The 26,703-nt window shown below is 31.0% G+C and overlaps 4 protein-coding genes across 5 annotated transcripts; all 4 read left to right on the forward strand.

Annotated features, from left to right (window-relative positions):
• The first annotated feature begins 4,224 nt into the window (after positions 1-4,224).
• LOC107898822 (50S ribosomal protein L15, chloroplastic) lies at positions 4,225-6,749 on the forward strand. Of its 2 annotated transcripts, XM_016824375.2 has the most exons (5): positions 4,236-4,486; positions 4,600-4,954; positions 5,656-5,807; positions 6,000-6,090; positions 6,195-6,749. In XM_016824375.2, exons 1-5 carry the CDS (start codon positions 4,415-4,417, stop codon positions 6,323-6,325), a joined length of 801 nt encoding a protein of 266 aa, XP_016679864.1. In that variant the 5' UTR covers positions 4,236-4,414; the 3' UTR covers positions 6,326-6,749. The 2 variants fall into 2 exon arrangements, with proteins under 2 accessions (XP_016679863.1, XP_016679864.1); XM_016824374.2 differs by lacking the exon at positions 6,000-6,090 and having other exon boundaries at positions 4,225-4,486.
• Positions 6,750-8,536: 1,787 nt separating this feature from the next.
• LOC107898823 (uncharacterized) lies at positions 8,537-10,835 on the forward strand. Its single transcript, XM_016824377.2, has 2 exons — positions 8,537-9,323; positions 10,566-10,835. The coding sequence occupies exons 1-2, from the start codon at positions 8,728-8,730 to the stop codon at positions 10,570-10,572; spliced, it is 603 nt and encodes a 200-aa protein (XP_016679866.1). The 5' UTR covers positions 8,537-8,727; the 3' UTR covers positions 10,573-10,835.
• Positions 10,836-12,634: 1,799 nt separating this feature from the next.
• On the forward strand, positions 12,635-15,805 carry LOC107898824 (uncharacterized). The gene is made up of 3 exons (XM_016824378.2): positions 12,635-13,162; positions 13,814-14,147; positions 15,223-15,805. The coding sequence occupies exons 2-3, from the start codon at positions 13,854-13,856 to the stop codon at positions 15,643-15,645; spliced, it is 717 nt and encodes a 238-aa protein (XP_016679867.1). The 5' UTR covers positions 12,635-13,162; positions 13,814-13,853; the 3' UTR covers positions 15,646-15,805.
• A 5,316-nt stretch (positions 15,806-21,121) lies between these two features.
• Positions 21,122-25,377, forward strand: LOC107898066 (origin of replication complex subunit 2). The gene is made up of 6 exons (XM_016823618.2): positions 21,122-21,452; positions 21,535-21,641; positions 22,908-23,040; positions 23,313-23,607; positions 24,582-24,809; positions 24,898-25,377. The coding sequence occupies exons 1-6, from the start codon at positions 21,324-21,326 to the stop codon at positions 25,092-25,094; spliced, it is 1,089 nt and encodes a 362-aa protein (XP_016679107.2). The 5' UTR covers positions 21,122-21,323; the 3' UTR covers positions 25,095-25,377.
• The last annotated feature ends 1,326 nt before the right edge of the window (positions 25,378-26,703 follow it).

The following is a 26,703-nucleotide window of genomic DNA, read 5'->3' on the forward strand; positions in this document are numbered from 1 at the left end:
ACTTTTTTTTTATTTTTTAATTTTAAAATAATTTTTTAATTTTTGTTTTAATTTTTTAAATAAATTTTTGGTATTTATTTAAAAAACGGGCTGGGCCGGGCCGGGCTTATGAATTTTTTCCCGGGCCGGGCCTGGGCAAAAATCTAGGCCCATATTTCGGGCCGGGCCTGGCTCGGGCCTAGGACCCTGGCCAAACTTTTTTCTGGGCCCGACCCGAACCCGGCCCGGCCTAGCCCATGAGCACCTCTACCGTGAACCTATCCATTTGTACTTAGTTTGTCCCTTTTTTTTAATTAGTTTATTATTGAACTTGTATTTTGTCAACTAGGTTGGTATCTCCATACTAACATTGTTAGTTTGTGCTACCGTGGCACTACTAGTCAATCTGATGGTAAAAGAGTTTGCCCACCTAGGGATGCAATCAAGTTGAGCTCGAATACCGTCAGGCTCAAGCTTGACTCGAAATTTGAAGCACGGTATTTGGATTGAGTTCGATCAAACATCTATTTTTAAGCTCAAGATATAATTGAGCTACTAATGTTCAAGCTAAATTAAGCTCGTTTACTGGTTCTTTGTACTTAATCTTTAACTCGAGTTTGGCTCGATATTTAAGCTTATGGCTAATAACATATTAAGGCAACAACATAATTTAATAATATATAAATATGAATATCTCAATAAGGCTCATGAGTCATTCAAGTCAAGTATTATTAAGCTCGTATTCATTCGATCGACAGCTCGAGCTTAGCTAGATAATTACCGAATTGAGTTTGAACTTTTTTGAGTCGAGCTCGAGTAGCTTATGAGATTAGTGGCTCGTTACACCTTAGCCTACCACTTTTTTTTTAGTACAACGGTAATTTAAACTTAGGAGAATCCTCAAAAAATTAAACACTCAATTAATAAGCCACAAGATTCTTATTCCACCACTTTGGATCTACCCCTATTTGCTATTAGGGGTGGATATGATTTGATAGCTACATTTAGAGGTAGGTAATCGTTATGGCCTAAGCTAAAATAAAAAAAAAATATTATTTGAAAATTCTCATTAACCTTTCAAATTTTTATTTTTCTATTAAATTTATTAAAAAATTTGAAAATTTTCATTAAATTGATGATAATTTTTTTTTAAAACATCTAGTTTACTTTATTCTAAATTTAATGTCAAAATCCATCACTAAATAAATTGATGATAATTTTGGACAAAAAATACTAACTATGTCAATAGTTACATGACTACAGGACATGTTTTTTCTCTGTCCAATTTACGTGTTATTTAAAACCAAACATCCATTAATTTGTATGGTCATTGTCATATAATTTTAAGGATAAACTATCAAAATAGTTATTTTTGCTTGTCTCAGGTTACATTTTAGTTATTTATATTTGAAATTTTACGTTTTAGTTATTTATGTTATTGTGTTGTAATATTTTAGTTATTGAGCCGTTAATTACCGTTAACAGTGTAACAGTAAGCTAACATAGCACGTTAAATCATCATTTCAAACAAAAATTTTAGGTTAAATTCTACAATTGGTCCCTATATCTTTTTCATTTTGAGCAATTTAATTTTTTTTCTTTTATATTCTTTTAATTTTTTTTATTTTTCATTAACTTCTCATTCTCCCTCTATTTTTTCCCTTATTCTTTTCTTTTAACGTAGTTTTTCTATATTTTTCATTTGTTAAAATTAGTCCACAAGCTTGCCTCACTCGAAAAATTAAATTGTTCGAAAAAATAAAAGTATAGGGACTAGTTTTAGCAAACGGCAAACATATAAAAATTACATTAAAAGAAACGGAGAATGGATGAAAAAAGATAGAGAAGCAAAAGAGAATGAAAAATAAATAATAAAAAATTAAAAGAACATAAAAGAAAAAAATTAAATTGCTTAAAACGAAAAATATGGGGATCGGTTATATAAATTAACCTATAATTTTTGTTTGAAATGATAGTTTAATGTGTCACGTCAGCTTACTATTACACCGTTAAGGGCAATTAACGGCTCAATGACTATAATGTTACAACGCAACATAATATTTCAAACATAAATTACTAAAGTGTAACTTAAGATGAACAAAAATGACTATTTTAATAATTTGTCGTAATTTTAAACCAAACATCCATTAAAGTTTGCATATATATATTAGTTGCAAGTTAAAGTGAACTAGTTTTCACACATTTAAATAGATTGCTTTGTTCATCATTGCACTTCGAAAATGCTTTTGGGTTAAAAAATACTTTTAAAATCGTAGAAAATCCGAGGGCGGATGGTTATTAACCTTTCTCCAAATTTTTCGATAATTTTATTTCACCCTTAAATAATTTTAAAAATTTTAATTTGACTCCTCAAAAATTTTGAAAATTTTTATTAATTCTTAAATTTTTTAAAAATATTTAATTAATCCTATCAATATTTTGAAAATTCTCATTAAATCCCTAAAATTAAAAAAAAAATTCTATCCTTTCAAACTTAATGTCAAGATCTGTCACTAAGTACATTAATAATAAATTTTGACAAAAAATACTAACAATATCATTAATTACGTAACTAGAGGACGTGTTTCCCTCAATGTCCAATTTACATGCTATTTTAAACTAAACATCCATTAAATTGTATCGTCATTTTATATATTTTAAACCAATCGTCCATTAGTTTATGCATATTAATGTTACTTGTGATTAAAGTTGCTCGTGGCCCTACTTCGTCTATGCAATGTATTTAGACCAATTTTATAAGTTTGAGTCCAATTCAGTTCGAAAGTAAGTTTATTTTTTGCCCAAGTCTAATCCAATTTAAGAAAGGTGAACTCGGATTCAACCCGCCCATATTTAATTTTTTTAGATTAATTTTTATTTGATTTTTTATATATAATATACAAAATGATCTAGAAAAACGCAAAAAAAGAGGGAGAAAACAATAAGAAAATAACATTGAAAAAAATAGATTTTTTTGTCCTTTAGTGAATTTAGGCCGGGCCAAAAATGCCTTACTCGAGGCCCAGCCCTTTTTTTAAACGGGCTTTACTTTTTTGACCAAGCCAAATTTTCGGGCCTATATTTTTGCCCGAACCCTCCCACATTTTGGACAGGCCTTCGAGCCGAGATGAGTGACCCGACCCATGAACATGCCTAATCTAAATGGACTTAAATTAATTATTTACAAACACGATATCTATAAGACAAATTTAATACCCATATTTAGATTGAACAAGTTTCAAACTATAGCCCATACATGGAATTAAAAAATATATTTACTATTTAACATAAATAATATTTTTAAAGTTTTATAATTTTGTAAATAAATCGTTTATTTGAAATTGAATTGTAATTAAAAAATAATTTTTAAGATATTTTTTTATATAATAAATTTTAAATTTAATAAAAAATTAAATTTATACACTTCTTTTTAATAATATAAGGACTAAATTAATTCATTTAATAGTACAATAATTAATTTAATCAAATCCCTATAATAAAAGTACGCGTGAAATACATTCACCTCCGTAAAAATAGCTATGAGCACCTCAACCTCTGGCCATGGTTGTCCAACTCCAATGAGTTGTCATCTTCATAATCTAAAACAATAAGTGGCCTAAATTATTGTTGGTCGAGTTATTTTCAAACAACGAAGTATTATCCGCCTGATACATTGACGGCACCGGACTACAATATAATTAGTTATTATATTTATCATATTATATAATAAATGTTTGAGTTCAATTGATAGGATGTGTGGTTTTTAACTACGTTTCTTGGGTTTGATTCCTACAAAAATAAATATGAACCCACAACTACATAATTAAAAATCACACATTCTACCACCTAAGCTAAAATAATTATTTTATAACATAATAAATATAATCAATAAATTATATTTTAGTTCGGTGTCATCACCGATAATTCTTCTTTTTTCTTTAAAACCGACGTGGTGTTGCCAACTAGTCAGGCAGCATCGAATAATAGTATAACAAATGACCAATTACGGTAATTAATTTGTAGGGTAATTCATTTTGATATTTAATTATTATTATTTTTATTATTGGAGTAAAAAAGTTATTTTTTTATTTAAGGGTTGAGAGAAATTACAAATGATTTTAAGCATTATATAAAAAATAAATATTAAGAATCGTGATCTTATACTTGTACGGAAATAAGTAAATAAAAAAATATTTTAAGTATATTTAAAATTTTTAAAAATATTTTTATTACTTAAATCGAATTCTAGTAGAATTAATTTGAAATTAAAAAAAAAATCATTGCTGCAACCATATCCATGTCGTGCTAGGCGAGCTTCCTGATCCTTGGGCAGCCGTAGTGATAATCGTAGCCGTTCATTTCGGATGAGAGAGCAGAAGTTTATTACAGTTTTGACTATCAAACTTTATCCAATGAGCAAAATCATCCGCTGGCAATGGCAGCCATGCTCTCAATCTCTCTAAACCCTAATATCTCAGCTTCAATTTCCCTTCATTCCATTTTCAAGGTTCACTTCCCTAATGCTCTTAAACTCTCTCATTAACACACACACACACACACACACGACATGCATGGCTAATTTATCATCGAATCTGCTTCTTTTTTTCATTTCGATTGCAGGGAAATTCGAGGAATTTAAGGCCGAATTCACTTCACATTATCCCAATCAGAACCAGGCAAAGGCCTGAACAAGAGACGAGGTGTTTAGTCGTGGTGAATCAAGCGGTGAAAAGTACTCAAGTTCCGGTTCAGGTTTCTAATGTCCGGTTCCGGTTGGATAACCTCGGACCACAACCTGGGTCAAGGAAGAAAGGGAAGCGGAAAGGGAGAGGAATATCGGCCGGACAAGGTGGTAGCTGTGGGTTCGGGATGAGGGGTCAAAAATCACGGTCTGGACCAGGTGTTAGGAAAGGGTTCGAAGGTGGTCAAATGCCGCTTTATAGGCGCATCCCTAAATTGAGAGGCATTGCTGGAGGTAAGTCTTTTGTTTTCTAACTTCAATTGCTTTCTGGATATAAATAAGATATTGGTGCTCGAGTTTCACTCGAAAAAAATTCAAATTTAAATTGGTAATTATCGAGCCGAGATTGAGCAACTCAAAACTGTCGGTTTAGTTCAATTCGAACTTAGTAATATTTAGACTCAAATAATTTATAAATTTTACTTAACTTTTCATATTTTTATATTATTAAATTATGATATTACTTTTAATATATACTATTAATTCTAAACTTAATTATCGAACATACTCGAATTAATCTCGTACTTAAAATCAAATATTTGATCAAATTTAAGCTAAATATCGAGCTCCAAATTTCGAGTTTAACTTAGCAATTGTAGCTCGTCTAGAATACAACCCTATTTTGAGATTGTGGTTATTGGGGTTGGAATTAAGAAATTTGTTGGTTAATTGCAATCTGTGGGACAAAGTATAGGTTTAATTGCACAAAAAGTACCTAAGCTATATAATCCTGATTCTAAATTGGTGCAAAGTTCAACAAGTTTTTAATTGAATCGGTATTGTATTAATCAAGTTCTTCTCTCTGTCTCGCCGCTAGCTTTGACATTAATTAACATATTAATACTTATACTTTGAGGATTCGATTAGAATATTTCATAAACTGTTCTAGGATCTTACTGACAATTCGATTCTTCCATTGTCATTTCTCGGACCAGGTATGCATGCGGGATTGCCTAAATACATTCCGGTTAACTTGAAAGACATAGAAACAGCAGGATTTCGAGACGGCGACGAGGTGTCGTTGGAGACTTTGACGAAAAGGGGTTTGATTAATCCATCTGGAAGAGACAGAAAGCTCCCTTTAAAGGTACGTATGATCTCAGATTTAGGGATTAGGCCGAGCATTTAAGTTCATGTGTAAGTTTGATAGCCCTATAAGAAAAAAATGTTCTCTTGATAAATCGAGTATCGTTCTTCGTTCTTGAGTCTCGATTAATAGCGGAAATAACCGTGCAATCGAAGCAATCTATCTCAAAGAAGATGTGTCTTCTGATTTCAGGGCTTGATATGCTTGTATCGCGTCGGTTTTCTTTTACGTCCCCTGCACGCATGGTGTACCCTGTTGTATTCGCATGTCCTGTGTTTCTTTGGTGATTTCTTGAATATTCTCTGTCAAAACAGTATAAATGGCCATAATGTTGTTTATAAACTGAAAGGGTTCATTGTTATTTGACTATGCATCGTGTTCTATTAGATTCTTGGCGACGGGGAGCTGAACGTAAAACTGAACTTCAAGGCCCGTGCGTTCTCGGCATCTGCCAAGGAAAAGCTCGAGGCAGCTGGTTCCTCGCTGACTGTATTGCCTGGCCGGAAGAAGTGGGTTAAGCCATCGGTTGCAAAGAACCTCGCGCGAGCCGATGAATACTTCGCCAAGAAGCGGGCTGCAGCATCTGCAGCAGAAACTGAGTCGACTTCTGCATGAATGGTATGTATCGATTCGTTCGTTTAGACCCAAAATACAAAACACCGGTTGTCGACTAATGGATAGGACTTACCGGATTGTACGGATGAAAGGTGCAACATTCAAGGAAACCCTGTTCATTGTGTCATTTTCATGGTTACTAGAAATTAAACATCTTCATTTCCTAGGTTTGAAATGAGTGGTTCGTTTATGTGCGGATGGTGGTGAGATTAGATACTGCAGCATGAGACAAAAAGTAATTTAAACGCACCGTACCACTCATCGAAACTCACACTATGTTTGAAATGATTGTTTATTGTTTATATGATTATGCATTGGTTGACTCCATATTTGTGAAAATTTAGATTAGATAATTTTGGATACCCTACAAGGGTGAATACATGAGAGGTCCCTTTATTCTATGGAGCTGTTTAAATTAGTCCTTTTATTACTAATTGGTTCAATTTATTCCTTTTACTATTAAAAAAAATTAAATAACACCAATTTGGAATAGAGTTAATATTTACCATTTAAAAAATTTGGAATAGAGTTAATGTTTTTAAAGTTTTTATGATTCTGTAAATGAAATCTTTTGTTTGGAATTGAATTGCAATTGAAAAAAATAAATTTTTAAGACATTTTTTATACAGTAAATGTTAATTTTGTTACAATTTAGAATTTGTTAATAGTATAGATCCATTTAATAATAAATGGACTAATTTGATCAGGTCCGTATAATATTAGGACCTCTCAAGTACTTTAATCTATTATCGAAATAATAATATGAATACATGAATAGGGCGTAGCTAGGTGCCATTGCCCCCTAAAATGAAAAAAATTCTATTTAGGTTCTTTAAATAAAAATTTTAAATTAGTAAAGATAAAATTGTACTCTAGCTTCTTAAAAATGATCAAAATTTGATTTAACCCTTAAAAATTATTGGTGAAATTATATTTTTGTTATCGTAAAAATTACAATTTAATTTTGGCTCTCTAAAAAAATTTCTAACTTTATCCTTGTACATGAATATCTTAAAATCGTATAATATATAAAGTAAAATGTACCGAATTAAGGGTGTAAATGAGGTAGTTACATTAATAAGTTAAGTTGGTTCAACCAAGTAGGGTATGATAGTTAATTTGGTATAAGTGTCTATAATAAGTTAAGATTATTCTTTTTAGTGAATTATAAGCATAAGACAAAACTTGAAATAACAAATACGATTAGCACGAGTAAGTTAAGTCTATTATTTAATGATTGAGTTGAATCACCTAGCACATCTTGCTAACTTGTATACAAATTAAAAGGTAGAAGTTTCACTAAAATTAACATTTGCTTAAAAAAATCTTAAATATATATTAAATTTGTCAAGTAAACTCATTAATTGCTTTTATTAAAATACACCAACAAACATTTTTAAACTTGTCAAATGAGTGGGTGGAATTGATTTTGAGTCACTATACATTATTTTTTCCTTCTTTTTTTTGGTAATTCAAGTTTGGGTTGAACCGTGTTGGATTGTTAACTTTTAATGATCAAATCGAATTGGGTTAGATTGCATTCAAATCATAATTGACACATCTAGTAAAATCTTAACAAAAAACTCAAAAGAAGAGAAGATACAAGAAAATTAGTTTAACGAACTCAACCTAGGGTTGAGTTCGGTTTAGTTTGATTAGATTTTTGTATATTTTTGAACCTTTTATGATAATCTGATTTGGTACGATTTAGTTTGATTATTGGATTTTTCATAATATTTTTTATTTTAAAAATAAATCATCTATTTTAAAAAAATAAAATATCCAAAATTACAAAATGATTACCCAACTATTAGTTTTTTTTTGTTTAACTATCTATCTTAGATTTTTTAGTTTTTCCATTTTTAAGTTAACCAAAAAAGATAAAATCGAATAGTTAAGTGACTATTTTATAACTTTTGTTTGCCTCAGGTTATATTTTAGTCATTTATGTTTGAAATGTTATGGTTTAGTCATTTTGTAACAAAACGATAATGTAAGTGACTAAAACATAATATTTTAAACATAAGTGACTAAAATATAAACTGAAGAAAAAAAGTAATTATTTTAATAATTTACCCTTTTTTAGTAAATCTTAAAATTTCAATCCTCAGTTACTTAACAGAAAATCGAAACCACAGAAAAAAAAAACACCCACAGAAAACCGTACCTATCCCTGAAAAAAATCTCCACCAAACCCCTTCTTCTCAGCCCCACAAAAACCCTAAACCCTCTTTTCTCCAAAACCCTAATCCAAATTCCTCAGCAAAAATCCTAAAGGGAAACGAAGAAAAAAAATAACGAAACGATGAGTTCTTTCACCAACACCAACAATTTCGATAACCTTTTACTGCAAACCCTAATGGGAAGGCTTCAAATCCGCCCCCCACCCAATACCATAACAAATTCTTTCCTCACCCAATCCCTCGAAGACCTTCTCCTCGACGCCGCCAACTTATCGGACTCCGATTCCGACGATGCCGACAAAACCCAACTCGCCAAGGAAGAATCCAAGCTCGAAAAAGAGATCATTCGGGTCATCTTGTCGGGTAAAACCGACCCTTTGAAACCTAACTCCGGTCAAGCTGTTAACATCAATGACCATCATATTTGCATCACTTTTCACCAGGAGAATGGGTCGGATTATAGAGTATGGGAGTGGCATGGTCATATAATGTTGTTTGATGAAGAGAATGGGTATAGTCCCGAATATATTTACGGGAATTACTTTGAGAGATTGCAAGGGAAGACTGTTGTTAATGAAGAGAAAGAAAAGGAGGTCGAAAAGGAGGAGGAGGAAGAGGAGAAAATTGGGAATTTAGGGTTGAGGGAGTTGATTGATGGAGGTGCCGATTCGGGTTCGGGTCGGATTCTTCATAGGAATATCAATGCTGGGTCTCCAAGGTTTGTATGAAATTAAATGCTTTTTCTTAATAGAATTTTGTTACCATTTATGATATTTTTTTGTTTTTTTGGTTTGTGATTTTCCTTGCTATGCATGTGTGTCTGTATAACCTTTAGAAATGGGTTTTTGATCAAGTATCAGATTTGGGAATTCATGAAATTATAAGGTCAAATTCTGCTGTTACTCCTTGTGCTATGTGCTAGTTGTCGATTAAGCCCTTGTACTTTTTGAATTTTAAAATTCCAGTCTTGACTCAAATGGTAGCAATTAAACTCATTGACTCATTGTAGCTATGACGATGTTCAATTTGATCATTCCTAGTTCTTATACTAACCATTATATCCATTAACTGCTGTTTTTAGTAATATATGGAAATAGAAAGTTGGTATGTCATTACTAATGTGATAATATATTTGCCACCTAAGATTTTGGAAATAGTAGAACTTAGCGAATTTAATAGCTACCATTTGGTCTATACATGGACTAAAAATGATCAAATTAAAGTATCAAAATCCGAAAAGGATAGGCACTAAATATACAATTTATGCATTGTATAGGGACTAATAGCAGAATTTAACCTCATTTTAACTATACTGAGAGTGAACTTGCTGCCGGTTATGGAATGATATGAGTCACTTGCCATGATGAATTGAACCTTTTTCTTTTCATGCTAGTATTCACAATGAAGGTGTCTACCGTATGTTTTCGTGTCATTTCGTGTATTTTTTTTTAATTATAGCTCAAAAATAAAAAGTTTAATTAATTTCATCTCACATGATTGCATAATTAGTGTATGATGTCTTATTCTTGAAGTTTTGAATGAAGAAACAGAGGGTCGGGTTTATTTAATGTTGTTTCGAGATCTGCTTGTTCGACCTTAGTTTGGTTTAAACTATGTCTGTTCTCGTACTTTGTTGGTAAGTATCACAAAACTAGGTATATATTCCTGAAATCATCTTAGGTTCCCATATCAGTTCTTGGACCTTAGGAAACAGAGGGTCTATTTTTTATATCAACTAGTTCGATTTTAGTTTGGTTTAAACCATGTCCGTACTTGTAGTATGCCAATAAGTATCGAAAAATGATGTCTATGTTCACGGTACGTTTACTCACATTTGAGTGTGTAGTTGTAAGTTTGCTATTGTCTCCCATTTCAGTCCTCAGAGTAACGTTCTATTAGCAATTTGCAGTGAATGAATGTCATATCGATTCATTTTCTTTTCTCCATTTGAACGTGGCAGGATCTAGACTCGAAGTTTCCATCCTTTTTCTCTGGGGGGTTTCGGGTTTCAATAGGGGGAAGGCCATCACTCAATGGCTCACTCAGTTAAAAGATTGAACAGAACACAACAGAACAGAACATGTTTTCCGTTGTATGAGGAGACCTAATTATTTTCAAGCAGTTCTTCTTTTAAATTTTAATTTTCATTTATGAGTTTACTATAATCTGTTATTTACCTATGTTACTTGGAAGTTAGATATAAATGTGGTCTATGAATATATTTCCAATACGGGTAATTTTTTTTTTTTAAGATTTGCATTATTTGGAATATTGTTGGAGGTTCATATTCTATATATATATTTAATAATCTCACTATAGGTTTTGATTATATCTGCTCTTTTTGACATAATGCCTAGAGTCTAGAACTATCCATAGCTTCTCCCAATCCATAAATAGGAGTATAATGTGTTTCAGCACATTCAAATTTAGGTTCTCTTGTATTGACAACAATGCCTATGCCAATCGAGTTAAGACTCAATTGGTTCATATTCTCATATTTATGCTGAAATATGTATTGGACACGATATTTTATAAAATATAAATAGCTAGAAATGTAGCATAAAATAGTCTCTCTTTTTATATATATATGTTTGAAAATTCTAAAAAGAGTTTCTTGAGCTTTCCATAATTAAGTAATGTTTTGTGTAATTACATAAAATCTTTAGGAGATTTCTGATAATTTGTATAATTGAATAATGTATTGTTGGATTATAAAAGATTAAAGCTCACCTTAAACTTATCTTGCAGACATGTTATAGGTAAATGTATTATGATCTTGCAGACATGTTATAGGTAAATGTATTATGGAGGTTTTTGTATTTAGAGTTAGATTGTATTTATTCAAAAAATAACTGAAATAGTTTATACACATTAGATCAAAGATCAAAATAATTTTTTATCAAATTTTTATTGTTAAAAATTGATATGGTTGATGGAATATTAAGCTAATTACATGTGACATGTTATATGTATAGGGTTCAATAGATTCGTATCATATACGTTTTTAACCCTTAAATAGGAAGAAAATACATTTCAGCGCACTCGAACTCATATTCTCTTGCACTAACAATAATGCCAATACCAATTGAGCTAAAACTCAATCAGCTTAAATATAAATATAAGTTGAACTTTAATATCTAAGGAACAAACTTAAGTATTTTTTAAAAATTTAATTTTATAGTTTTTGAAACTTAAATATAGAATTGTGTGATGTAAATATTAAAATATTTGTTTAAAATTTTCATTAAGAAAGGTATAAGTTCAGATAAATTAATTTCACACATGATAGAAGCCTCTAATCATATATTACTGTTAGTAAGTTTGAAAATGATTTAGTATAATAACTTTAATAGTGTTAATAATTGAATTTGTATTTTTAAATTCTAAAAATATAAGGATTATATTTCAAATATCTGAAAAGTATAAGGGCTTAATGTGTATTTCACCCTATAAATTAATAGGTAAACTACATCCAAGGTTACAAAATTGTTACATTTCAGTCACTCAACTTCAAAAGGTTACAAAATTATCACTTAATTGTTCGGAAGGTTTTATTTATATCATCGAGCTATTAAAAATAGTATGACTTTCTCTATTCGCATTTTCTATACGAATTGAAAGATTTCATTCTCCTTCTCTTCTGCAGTTCAATTTTCTTCATGGAATATCTTTAAACATCACGAATTTGTGAATCATAATCCAAATAACTTTTTTTCCGACCTTAAGATTGACTTGAAGCTAAGATATGTTCTTCTATTTGTTAATGGATATCGATCCACCGTACCAATTGTTAAATCATCACTTGAAACTTGCTGGCCAGCTTTATAAAAAAACAACAACTTAACAATCCAACGACTTAAATAAAAATTTTCGAATAATTTAATGATTTAAATTAAAATTTTTAAATAATTTAATGACTATTTTGTAACATTTTAAAAATTTACTTAAATTAATCCCTTTACAATTCTATGATAAACACGTGTAAGTTTCTAATTGGATATAAAATAACAAGATTTTTAATTTCCACATATATAATTTTAGTAGTAAAAGCTCATCCATTTACCCCTTCCATATCCTCTGCTAATCTCATCGTCGGCCATCATCGCCTTTTTTCCCTTTCTTTCCGATTAGGGTTTTTAATTCTTCCCCAAATCTCGATCGACTGATTAAAAAAAAAAGAAAAAAAATTGGATTTTCCTTAAAACATTAAGGGGTTTCGAAGAGCATAAACTGATAATATGCCTTCGTTACCCTTTGATTCGATTTGTTTACCTTTGATCCCTTTTTTAACTCCTTCCCATGCTGGTTCTTACTCCCATTGTTTGAAACATCTTTCAAAGAGTGATCGGCATGGTAACCTTAGTTAATAATTTTATCCCAATCTTTCTTTTTTCTATTTCCCATTTTCTTTTCTATTTTTTTTACCGATTTAAAGGAAATTTGTTCTTGTTAAAAAAGAATAACCGGAGGTTTGATTCGATCGTGAACTGGGGGGTTGCTTTTTAATTATCGGAGTTTTTCTTAAGGTTTTGAATTAATTGCAGCTGTTTTAACAAGGTATATTCTTAATTTTTTATGATTTGGCATCTAGATGATTATTTTCTTATTAAATCTATTATTTTCTGGTAAAAAATTCTCTTGTCATTCCCAATTTTGACTTTACCAAATTGGTCCCTCTAAAGAAACCAGGGCAATTTAATCCTTATAAATTTTGAAATTGAGTAATTAAGGACAATTAATCACAATTTAGTCTTCAAAGTTTATACCTTCTATTAAATTGGTTCTAATTTAACAAATTTAGCCCTTCTGTTAATCTGATTCCAATCTAATAAATTTAGCTGCAGCAAATTGCCAGGATTATTAGTCTCTAATTGCTCACTTTAGAAAATCATAGGATTAAATTGCTCCATTTTTGGAGGGATAAATTTGCTCAATGTTGAAAGTGGGAGGGACTCGAGAGGTATTTTTGTTTTATTTTCTCTATAATTTATTGCACCATCATATGGAAATACCATGTGAGTATTTCTTTTTTAAGGAATGAATCCCAGAAACATTTTTGCGTTTCTTTTTCTTTAGTTTATTAGTTTAGAATATTTCAATGTTAAAATAACCTTAATTACTTATATATTAGGAACATATTAAGCTTGATTAAGAATTAATTTTAGTCTTAGCTTATAAACCAAATGTGTTTTTTTCATTTAAAAACAGTAATGATGGATTGGGTTTTTCCACAAGTTTAATTTTGATAATGGTGGATGTATCGAGTTCTCGAGTGGTCGACGATCTTAGCGACTTAATGCGGGCTAAAGTTCGTGCTTGCTTGTATGAATACGATACTGAATTCGATGCGTATTATGCTAGTGATGTGGATGAGTTACTTGGAAATGGACATGAAAGCAAATATCCTCAAAAGGGCATAAGCAAATGTCCGTCGCTACCGTCCTTTGGGTGTCTTGAAGCAGATGAATTTGTAACTACATTGCGGAGGATGTTGTCTGAGGGTTCCTCGCAAGCACCTCCCTCTTGCTTTGTTTCTTTGCCTGTAAGTGGCTTTTGTTGCTTTGTTTCTTAATTTCTTTGCCTGTAACTACATTGCGGAGGATGTTGTCTGAGGGCGTATCATGCTTTGTTTCTTTGTCTGAGAATGTTTAGTGAGTAAAAGTACTGTATATGTGACATTTTCACCCGATCCATTGGAGTTTAACTTGAATCGTTGCGTTTAACTTATGAATGGTGTGTAACATCAGGTCGAGTTAAATGTATACATTTGAGTTACGCTACAATGGTTAGATGATCATGCCATGTAACTTGGTTTGTCAACTTTATGAGTTGAGCTTAATTAAATGATGTAGCATTAGTTTAAAATATAATGTAACGTGTTATATTCACTTGAATAGTTGCATGTAATCAGTGAATGGAGTATGAATCAAGTCAGGTCAAATGTAACTACTCGAGTTAAGCTACAATGACCAGATGATCATGCCATATAACTTGGTTTGTCAACTTTATGAGTTGAGCAAATAAAACAGTGTGGCATTAGTTTAAAATATAATGTAACGCGCCATATTTACTTGAATAGTTGTATATAATCAGTGAATGGGGTATGAATCGGGTCGGGTCAAATGTAACTACTCGAGTTAAGCTACAATGACTAGATGATCATGCCATGTAACTTGGCTTGTCAACTTTATGAGTTGAGCAAATAAAACAATTTGGCATTAGTTTAAAATATAATGTAACGTGTCTTATTCACTCGGCCCACTAGAGTTTTAACTTGAATAGTTGCATGTAATCGGTGAATGGGGTATGAGATCTGGTTAGATTAAATGTAACAATTCGAGTTAATAAGCTACAATGGTTAGATGATCATACCATGTAACTGGGTTTGTTAACTTTATGAGTTGAGCTTAATTTAATGATGTGGTATTTTTTTAAAATATAATGTAACGTGTCATATTCATTAGACACACTAGAGTTTAACTTGAATAGTTGCATATAACCGGTGAATGGGGTATGATATTGGGTCGGATTAAATGTAACGATTCGGGTTAAGCTAGAATGGTGAGATGATCCTGTCATGTAAACTTGGTTTGTTAACTTGTTTCACCTTTTAACAGACTCCCATGAAGCTAGTGTCTGCCCTCAAAGGTAGCCGAGCGAAACAGGGAATATTACCGGAGAAACGCAGTGTGACATGGGCACCCAATGTGTACGATCCTCCACCGACATCGCTATTGCATATGATTAGAAACAAAAGGCAACACAAGTTGAAGAGGAACAACAACGACAAAAAGAAAATAGGAAGGAAAGGGTTGAAAGGCACCAAGTCGACGCGAGGTAACGTCGGCAGGAAAGGCGTCAAACAAATTCGCAGAAGCAGCGAAAGTTCTTATAGGTGGTTTAAAGAACTGGTGGTTGAAGATAGAGTAGTTAATGAGATCGACAATTTCAACGTCGACAAGCCGGACCCTTATTGTGGCAGCGGTTTTTTAACTCAGTCGTCGACCGGAATGTACTACTCTGTGGCAGAGGCTCTATGAGTATGTCTTCTTATTCACATCATGGGGAAATCTATGCCTTTATTTTTTTCTATTCTTTAATATGGTTCGTAAATAAATAAGCATTATGCAATGGTTTTTTATAATGATAATCTATTCCAATTTATTGATTTAATTATAAAAAATCGATAGTTTGAATTTATTCGAATTTTGAGCAATTTGAACCAAAAATTATTTTAAATGCAAAACGGCTTGAACACGTCTATCACGGCAAATTAGTTTTATCCATTATATCAGAGAGTAAATTGGTCATTCTGTAAAAATTAAAAACTGTCTTTATACAACATGAGATATACGTGGCATGTCATGTATCACTACTTGGTTATTTCGTTAGTTACGCTAGTTTTTAACAGAACAAATTGATGAAGTTTTTAATAAAATAATCAATTTGCTATTTAATTTAATGTATAAGAACTAATTTATTTGTTTTTTTTTTACTGAATGGGCTTTCATGATACTTTTTTCCACACTTTTGACATGTATATAGTTGCGGGTTAATGGAAATTGTACTCATTCTAATTTTAAGAAATGTATAAAAAAAATTATACAAAATCTTAATCCCAAAACACAAAGTAAACAAACAGTAATATTTTTGTTGTTAAGGGGTAAGAGTAAAGGTTTCCGTGGTCGGATCAGGTTCAATTTGGGTCCATGATATCAATACCATAAGTATTTTTCCAATGTTGGATCTGACCTTTGAAAATCTAACATCAAATTTTGCATAAGTATGTAGATGTTAGTAAATGGCTAATTTAAGCTTGTATTATAATTTGTTCTTGTAAATAATTATTTTTATTTAATATTTAGTAATTAATATATCTTTTATTAATTTTTTAAACATAATATTTTTTATCTTTACATTGTCATATAATATATTTAATTTTTCATACGATATAAAATAAATAATACATAAAAAAAACATTACAAATTTGAAAATAGGTTGAGTCTGGACAAACTAGAGCTTTTAATATTGGAGTTCAAACTACATATTTTAAACGGGCTTATTTATGTTTTTGTTCGAGTTCATTTAGACAACTTCCGACTTAAGTGAATAGCTAAACCTTTGAACGTATCTAATAAAAGTTACTCTAATATAAAATATGAAGGTAATGTAAATTTAAAACTTAAATATAAATGCTTTATCATTTCATTGTGATTTATTAGACTATTTTAATAATTTAAAAAAATTTTAACTAAAAAGAATCTATCAAATGCCATGGTATATTTTCATAAAATCAGTAAAAGTATCATGGAGGTCCTCATATTAAGAGTCAATTTATATTTTGCCTCATCTATTAAAAAAAGAGTAGCATTTTTACATTAGATCAAATAATAAACTAACGATTCTGTTAAAATTTTCATATATTTCTGTTGTTAAAAATTGGTTCCTCTATGTCAATATGAGGTGCATGCTGTAATAGCCCGATTTTAGGCTTAGTCGGAACAGTGGTTTCGGGACCACAAATCCGACGAAAAAAAAATGTAATGGCTTGAATTTTCAGAGGTATCGGAACGGTGATTCAAGATCACTAAATTCGACAAATGGGTAGAAAATATTATTAATTTAGTAAGTATAAGTTAAATATGAAGTTAGGAAAATTTTTGAAATAGTGAATAGTGCACTAGAAATAAATATTAAAATAATTAGAATCGAAATGAGGTATCAAGACCTCGGGGATTTTAAACTGAGCCATAAATATTTTTATAAATATTTATGGAGTGTTAAAAAGTTATTATTAAAGTTTCGTTAAGAAATTTTAAAGTTCCGATAATTAATTGAACAAAAAGGACTAAATTGTAACAAATGCAAAATTTTGGGAAATGATTAAATAGCTTAAATGATAAGAGGAAGAGGGCTTAAAAGGCAAATAGACCCAAGGTCTATTTGGGCTGGACGGCAGAGGCATGAAATCAGCAAGAAAGTAAGGAGAATTAAGGGAAAAATTGGAAAATTGCAAAATTTGCTTAATAAAGTTAGGACCCAAGTGGAATTATCTAGATTTCTCTTCATTTTTCTGAATTCTCATCAGCTAAAACACCATGGAAGGGATTCTTCAAGCTGATTCTTCATATTTTTATTACAAGTAAGTTCAATTCTTGACTATTTCTTGAAATTTTTGTATTTTTATGACTTTTACAACTAGGCCCACTTGTTAAATTCATTAGTTTTTGATTTTATGAAAGAAGTTGAAAGTTGATATGAATATGTGCTGGAAGTATATGATGATTTAGCATGAAATTAGAGCTTTAAATTATTCATATGCTGATTTTATTGAAAGAATTGAATAGAAAGTGAATGTTTGGGACCTAATAGTAAAAGAGTTTGAAGATAGAGTTATATGTGGAAATTCTGAATTTCAATAGTTGTGTAACAACTTATAATGTCTAGTAAAGTACTAATTGAGAAAATTAGATTAATTGAGGGGTTAATTGAGAAAGGACCGAATTGTATAAACTGTGAAATTTGGGGCAAAATGGAAATCAACATTTTGCACTAAAGCAGTTTTGGACAGCAGCAGTAGTGTAACTTTGAAAAATCACCAAAAATTGTAGAGATTGAATTAGAGGATGAATAAAATATGAAATTAAAGCTTATTGAGTCTAGTTTCTTATAAAAGAAATGATGTGAGCAATGGAATTGTAAATCATGAGATATAATAGATTTTGTGAGACAATGTCAGAATAAATTCGGGTTCCCCTGTTCTGACTTTGGAAAATCATTAAAAATTGTAAAAAAATGATTATGAGTTATAGTTTATATGGTTAGAATCCTGAATGAGTCTATTTTTAGAAGAAACAAGCTAAAACATCATCCGAATTCTGTACAATGAGATAATTAATTTTTAGTGAAGAGTGGTCAGAACTGTCAGACAGCAAAACAGGGGAAATTTTAAAGAATAAACTGTACTATTTGGCTGAACCAAAAATTATGAAAATTTTATGGTATGAAGATATGTGAGTCTAGTTTCAGAGAAAATTAACGGATCTTAATTTGGAGCTCTGTAGCTCCGGATAAAATAATTTAGTGACTCTGACTCGGATAAACAGCTTTGAATATACATGTTAGTGAATATTGAAATTATGGTTAATGTTGTTTAAGTGTGTTATACACATTAAGGATGTGGAATGGAGAGGAGGAAGAGGAAAATTGGGAAATATATGAATGATTCGTGTATAAATGGTCATATGTTTGATTATAACTCATAAACGATGAAATATGAATGATGCTTATTTTTGTGCATTATTGGTCATGGTTTAAGCTCATGTGTGAAAATAAAGTTTCATAGTATGTGTGTATGGTATATTCAGTATATGATTTGGCATGAAATAATACCATGAATGGTTTATGAATTAACACATGTTGGTAAGCCTGATATATGAATAAATGATCAAATTGAGCGGAACGCCGGATTTGAGTACTTCTGATCAAGTGACAAAGTTATAAGTGGTAGCTTTAGCTACACTTATCTGATCAAGTGACAAGTGGAAAGTGATAAGTAATAGCTTCGGCTATACTTATCTGATCAAGTGACAAAGTGATAAGTGATAGCTTCGGCTATACTTATCTGATCAAGTGACAAAGTGATAAGTGATAGCTTCAGCTACACTTATCTGATCAAGTGACAAGTGGAAAGTGATAAGTGATAGCTTCGGCTACACTTATCTGATCAAGTGAAAAGTGATAAGTGATAGCTTCGGCTATACTTATCTGATCAAGAGACAAAGTGATAAGTGATAGCTTTAGCTACACTTATCTGATCAAGAGACAAAGTGATAAGTGGCTACACTTATTTGATCAAGAAACAAAGTGATAAGTGGCTACACTTATCTGATCAAGAGACAAAGTGATAAGTGGCTACACTTATCTGATCAAGAGACAAAGTGATAAGTGGCTACACTTATCTGATCAAGAGACAAAGTGATAAGTGGCTACACTTATCTGATCAAGAAACAAAGTGATAGGTGGCTACACTTATCTGATCAGGGACAAGTGATAAGTGATCATACGTAAGACCATAGTTATACTATGGCAAAGTGAAAGTGAAGTACTCAATTTTCCGTGACCGTTCCCTAATTTGATTAAGGATGGTAAGTGACAAATGGGCCCAAAAGAATTAAAGTAAATGGATAAGTGGTAGTGTATTTATATCAGGACGATGTTGTTATTCAAACTAAAGTGATATTTTCATTGCTAAATTGAGAATTTCATAAATGTGTTATTGAATGGTATAATCAATAAACATTGAGTTAAATGTTAAATACGTATTAGTTTTGAATTTGATGTCATTGAATTGTACGTGAATTAAATGGAAATTGCTAGTGATATGATTTAAATTATGAGCATGAGAAATTGCGAATTGAATGAAATGGAAATGAAGCATTAAATTGCATGAGTATGTATCGGGTCTCGCAGGCCCTAATTATTATGATTATAATATTTTGAGGATATATTGTGAAAAGTTATAGAAACATGTTAATTATTTTGAAAGTTTTATATATTAATGAAATTTTATAACTCGGTTAAATACGTTTACAAGTGTATGTGTTTTGGTAATGCCTCGTACCCTATTCCGGTGTTGGATACGGGTAAGGGGTGTTACACATGCGGTATACCACTTGTCGTTATATGGTCATTCCGTCAACCGCATCAATTTTTAATAGTATATATGGGTGAAGTTTTTAACAGGAAAATCAATTTGTTCTTTAATCTAATGTATAGAGACTAGTTTGCTCATGTTTTGAGTAGGGAGGGCAAAATGCAATATGATACCTAATATAAGGACCTCCATAGTACTTTTACCATTTAAATTCCTGTCCACATTTTATTTAGGTAGCACTTGGTGCTTTCTTATGTTATGATTCAAATGAAATGTGGTTGCTGGGAATGCGATTGCTGAAAAAGTTACTTTACCATATTTTTAATTTGTCTTATCATAGTAAATTCTATTGAAACCTGGTTCAGTCCATGATCACCTTTATTTATCATTATTGTCAAAAAGTAATTATAGGAATATAAAATGACAATTTTAAACATTGTAATGTAAAGTAAAAAACTTAAATGGGGGATAAAAAGATAAATTCATTGAAAAACACTTTTTCAAAAACAAAAAATTTTGGGCTAAAATCTCAATCAATTTATTATTTACACAGGCATAGTTTATTACATGGTTGGCCATACGATCATGTTCTTGAACCATACGAGTTGAGTTCTGTCACACGACCGTGTGATCGTTATTTTCACTTTTGGAAAATGATTGCAAATGAATTATTTAATTATTTTTATTAAATTATGAGCAATATCAAAATTTTATTATTGTAATACCTTATAACTCGAATCGGACGACTAGACCAGATATAAGGGATCATATTTTACCTTAATGGTATACAAAAGAGAGAATAGGTAGAAGGAAATGGGCCGGTGGTATAAAAAGAAAAATAGAGCCCAAAATACCAAGTAACTTCCCGGTACTGTACCCTGAAAATGAAAAATGGCGGCAAAAGACTTGAGATTAAGAGACACCACTAGGGCAACTTCAGTTACATTTCGCGTCCTCAAATTTGCATTTTTTTGGGGGGCTTAAACTCTCGATTTTATTTTCATTTTCATTTTCGATTATCTTTGCAAGTATTTTTTTGTTTGAACGAATAATCTTCAGAAAATGGATTTTAACGCGGCGGAGGAAGAGGAATTTGGATTCTCAAGAAACTATTTCTTAGCAAAAGAAATGGGCAGTTCTGGGAAGAAATCTGCTCGTAAACTCAGTGATATCAACGTCGTTGACGAACAGGTATTTTGCCTCATTGAATCCCCATCTCGAAAAAAGCTTTTGTTTTTTTTTTCTTTTAAATTTTGTCGTTTTAAAATTGCAGGAACTTAGAGAAGCTTCAGCTAATATTGAACCAAAGCATCAAAACGACGTTGCAGATTTAATAAATAGTTACAAAAGTTTATACCCAAAATGGGTTTTTGATCTCAGGTAATTTAAAACTCTTATTTACGTAATGGTGTAATTTTGAGTTTCACTGGAAACTTTAATTTGTTATAACTTGATCCTCTTAATTTGCAAAAATTGGAAATTTGATCCTGTTTTTGGCGCATACATGCACTTGAACAGTTGGTTTTTGCTAATTTGTTTTGATCTCCGATAGTTTAAAACTCTTATTTACTCAATGGTGTAAGTCTGAATTTCATTGGAAGCTTTACTTTGTTAGACTTCCATCCTCTTATTTTACAAAAATTGAAAATTTAGTCTGGTTTTTGGTGAATATATGAACTTGAATTGTTAATTTGTGCTAATTTGTTGCATATAAAATGTTATAAAAATTGAAAAGTTGGTCCGGTTTTTGGTAAATAAATTATACATGAAATTGAACTGTTAATTTTTGCTAATTTTTTGTATGTAAATTGTTGAAATGATGATTTTTTATATCTCCTTATATATTAAATATTGAAATGTTCTACTAATGTTACCCAAAATGGGTTTTTGATCTGAGGTAGTTTAAAACTCTTATTTTCTTAATGGTCTAATTCTCAATTTCGTCACTATGAAAAGTGTGGGAAGTTGGTCTCTTGCTTTAATTTGTTAGAATTTGATCCTTCTACTTTATAAAAGTTGAAAATTTGGTCTGGTTGTTGGTGAATGCACGAACTTGAACTGTTGATTTTTTCTAATTTGTTGCACATAAGTTGTTATAAAAATTGAAAATTTAGTCTGGTTGTTGGTAAATGCATGAACTTGAACCATTTATTTTTGCTAATTTGTTGCATATAAGTTGTTATAAATATTGAAAAATTAGTCTGATTTTTGGTAAATACATGAACTTGAACCATTGATTTTTGTAATTTGTTGCATATAAATCGTTATAGAAATTGAAGATTTAGCCTTATTGTCGGTAAATATATGAACCATGAATAGTTGATTTTTGCTAATTTGTTTCACATTAACTGTTGTAAGATTGATTTTTGTTAATTTCTTGCATATAAATTATTGAAATGTTGATTTTTGATAATTCCTTACATATTAAATACTGAAGTGTTGATATTCAAGCTAGTAATTTAACAGTAAGGTTTACTAATGTTATCCAATTGGACTAACTTATCAGGTTTTGTAAATTAAGGGGATAAAATTCATAATTAGACCTTTACTTATTTATTTTTATTCCAAAGTGTTACCTTGAAAGTTAGTATTGGCTTAATTTTCCAGTACTTATTGTGTGTATGTTTTGCTTTTATTTATTTGCAGATGTGGTTTTGGTCTTCTAATGTATGGATTTGGATCAAAGAAATCATTGATTGAAGATTTTGCGTCAACCGCTTTGGCAGAGCATTCTGTTGTTGTAATTAATGGTTACCTTCAATCAATCAATATAAAACAGGTGCTGTTTTCATCACATAACATTAAAGGGACCAAGTTAGTTCCTATCGTCTTAAAAAGAATCAAAATATGGCCAAATTGGAAAATGGACTATTTGATTCTTTTTATAGGATAGGGACTGAATTGATCCATTTAATAGTAGAGGGACTAATTTGATCATGTCCCTACTATAATACAGGGACCTCTTAGGTACATTCACCTATTTTTTCCCATGAAGGTTCTTTTGAGCTCTCATTTTGCTTTTATTGAACACTCAAATTGTTTTGAATGTAGGTTATAATAGCCTTGGCTGAGATTCTATGGGAACAATTAAAATTGAAACGGAAGGTTTCATCCGGGAGTTTGCCTAAAGTTCAACAGCCGTTTAGTTCTCGATCTATGGATGATCTTTTGGTGTTTTTAGATGGACCTGAGATGGATGAGAAGGATAGTTTCATATGTGTTGTTGTTAACAATATCGATGGACCTGGGTTAAGAGATACCGAAACTCAACAATATCTTGCACGACTTGCTTCTTGTTCTTATATCCGTGTTGTTGCCTCTATTGACCATGTGAATGCACCACTTTGTAAGTAAACTCTTGTTTCGATATTCAGTTAATAGATAGGTTAACTAGCTAACTTGTCTGTTTTCAGTATCGACCTCAATGCTTCGTAGGCTAGGGATAGAAGTCGATAACATCTTAGAGTTTCAACTTCTCATTTCCGTATTCTTTTTGGCCGGATGTGCTCTCGGTAATGCTGTCTTTTTCTAGGATATGTGAAAGAATTTGGTAATATTTGATGTACATTCCATAGCAATAGTTTTGTATGCTTTAACGAGAGAAATAAAAGGTTGGATATGGTGGTCGGGGTCATTTTTATATAGCTTTCGAATATTGAATAGGTTCCATTCTAGTCTCGAACAAATCAAACCTAGTAAACGGAAATGTGTTCTTCATAGACCCGATTAGGGAATTACCGGAGAAAAGGACCACTCTTGGGAGCTTGGAGGGGTCTCTTAGTAATACTCTTATGTTATTTTTGAATAGGTGTTATAAATTCCCTTCTTGAAAGGAATGCTGAGATAATTAGCATTGTAGAGCATTACATGTTTTCGTGTAATCGACTCAATCCTGTTCTGCTTCATCAGTAATATTTCAATGTAGTGTTTATCGTAATAGTTTTGTTTGCTTTAATGGTAGACAGAAAAGTCGGATAGGGTGGCTGCAGTCATTTGTTATATAACAAATATTGAATATTTTTCACTATTTCTGGACCTCGAATTCGTTATATAACTTTGAAATATTGTATATGTTTTATTATAGTCTTTGAACTAATCCCGGACCTCGAGTTCTTGCTTGAAGGCCTCTCCTTTAATGCCAGGTTGAAACAAACCCAATAAATGAGATGTCCTCTTTTTAGACTCAATTAGGCAACCACCGGAATTTGGTCGTGTCTTGGGTAGTACTCTTATGTTGTTTTTCAAAGGATGTTATTTAGCATTGTAGGGAGGTTATGATTTTCATGTAATTGACTCAATTCTGAATGGTTTCGATTTTAGTGTGGGACAAGAAGATGGTTCATGCACAATTTAACTGGTACTGGTATCATGTTCCTACGTTTGCACCGTACAAGGTCGAGGGGCTCTTTTTACCTTTGATTCTCGCACACGGCAGTAGTAAACAGAGTGCCAAAACAGCTTTGATCGTTTTACAGAGTTTAACCCCGAACGCTCAAAGTGTGTTCCGGATCCTCGCCGAATATCAACTGTCTCATCCCGATGATGAAGGTAAATGACTTGTTTCGGATTTGGAGTCTTGTACTCTCGTTCTGTCATTTTATGTCTTACGATTTTAAACCGTATCTTTTAACCTTAGGAATGGCAATAGATAATCTGTACTCCATCTCTCGAGAGCGGTTCCTCGTAAGCAGCCAGGTAACGCTAAACGCCCACTTGACTGAGTTCAAAGATCATGAGCTAGTTAAGACCAAAAGGCATTCAGATGGACAGGATTGCTTGTACATTCCTCTCACAAAGGAAGGCCTCGAAAAGTTATTATCAGAGATAAGTTGACATACATGTTATTTTTACTCACCAGCAACACGAACTACCCTGCAAGGATGGCCTCCGTCCAGGTAAAAACAGGTCATTTTCCGTATAATGGTGGTAGTTTAGTTCGATTTTGCATGACTGAATCTAACAAAAAGACACTTGCAATGCCTCTTTAGTTTGTTATTATGGTTATGCATTTATGTGTTGCTGGATACTTCCATTTACTCATGTTGTGTTATATGCTTGTTGAATGGTGGAATTTAATCCTTTAAATTGACTATAATTAAACTTTTATGAATTTTGACATAGTATTGTAATTGTTTTATGGTTAAATTCTGCTATTAATCTCTGTATCATATCTAATTTATGGATTTAGTTTCTGTATTATAATTCGGTCAATTTTAGTTTCTATATTTTTTTCGATTTAATCCAAGTGCTTCAGTTTGATTATTTTTAGTTTTATGTTTTTTTTTTAATTTTAAAATTTCAATTTTAACTCAAAGGATAGTCGGTATATTTGTTAATTAAAATATCGTGGCTCTTTTACAAGTATTATGTGAAAATAACAAGTTGATATGTGATAATATACGTTTGTTGTATAAGATCTTGAAAAGAATAGAATTTAACATATGTTTTTTAGAATTCAAAATTTTAAAAGTAGTTAAATTAAATTTGTAATTTATGCATAGTACAGGGATTAATGACATAAATTGACTTTATTTTTAACATTGAATGATTTCTTTTGTGAATGTGGTTTGTTCGTTTTTTATTTTATATTATTTTATCAAATAAATCACGATAAAGCACGATTTGATTGATAATTTACATCTAAATCAAAACGAATTTAAATAAAAGACTCAAATACAAAGTGTATGATGTATAAGATTAGAAAAAAAATGATTTTTCATTTAATTATATTTTTAATTAAATATCTTGAAAAATTAATTATTGAAGTAAATAGGTACAAAAATAATCACATATGTTTAACTAAATTTACATTTTAGTTTTTAATTTTCAATTATTATTATACAACTATAAAAAAAAATATAAGAACTTGACTCGAGATTCAACTCGATTATTCAATGCGAAATATACCTTGTTTAAGTAACCTCATACGCTTCATTTGAACAATTATCATTTTGTAATTAATATTATCAATATGTAACAAATTGGTATCAAAGTGAAATGCAAATTACACATGACCCATCAAACCCTATTACTCCGTTCACAATCCAGCCTTTTCTTTGTAACTTCCTTTTTCTTTTAGCAAATTTCTTCGTAATTTCCTTTGTGCTTTCACGTGAGGAAAAATAACATGCCATGCAAACAACGTCGGGAGTAAATGACAAGTATAATATTCATTAATTAAAATCAGAATCAATTCAATAAAAAATATGATAAATTAAAAATTAAAATATATTTAAATTTAAATAAATTTAGATGAAATCCACTTATATTTAAATTAATACATATCTTATTAATTAAAACAAAAATTAATTCAATAAAAATATAATAAATTAAATTTCAAGTATCCTTCTAAATGAAGAAAGGAGGAAAAGTATTTGATTATGACTTCTTCTCTCTCTTTTTTTTACATAGAATATTCCATGATAGTGACGGTCCAATAAGA

This window comes from Gossypium hirsutum, chromosome D11 (genome assembly GCF_007990345.1).
Source record: "Gossypium hirsutum isolate 1008001.06 chromosome D11, Gossypium_hirsutum_v2.1, whole genome shotgun sequence".
In the NCBI taxonomy this organism is placed as follows: Eukaryota; Viridiplantae; Streptophyta; class Magnoliopsida; order Malvales; family Malvaceae; genus Gossypium; species Gossypium hirsutum.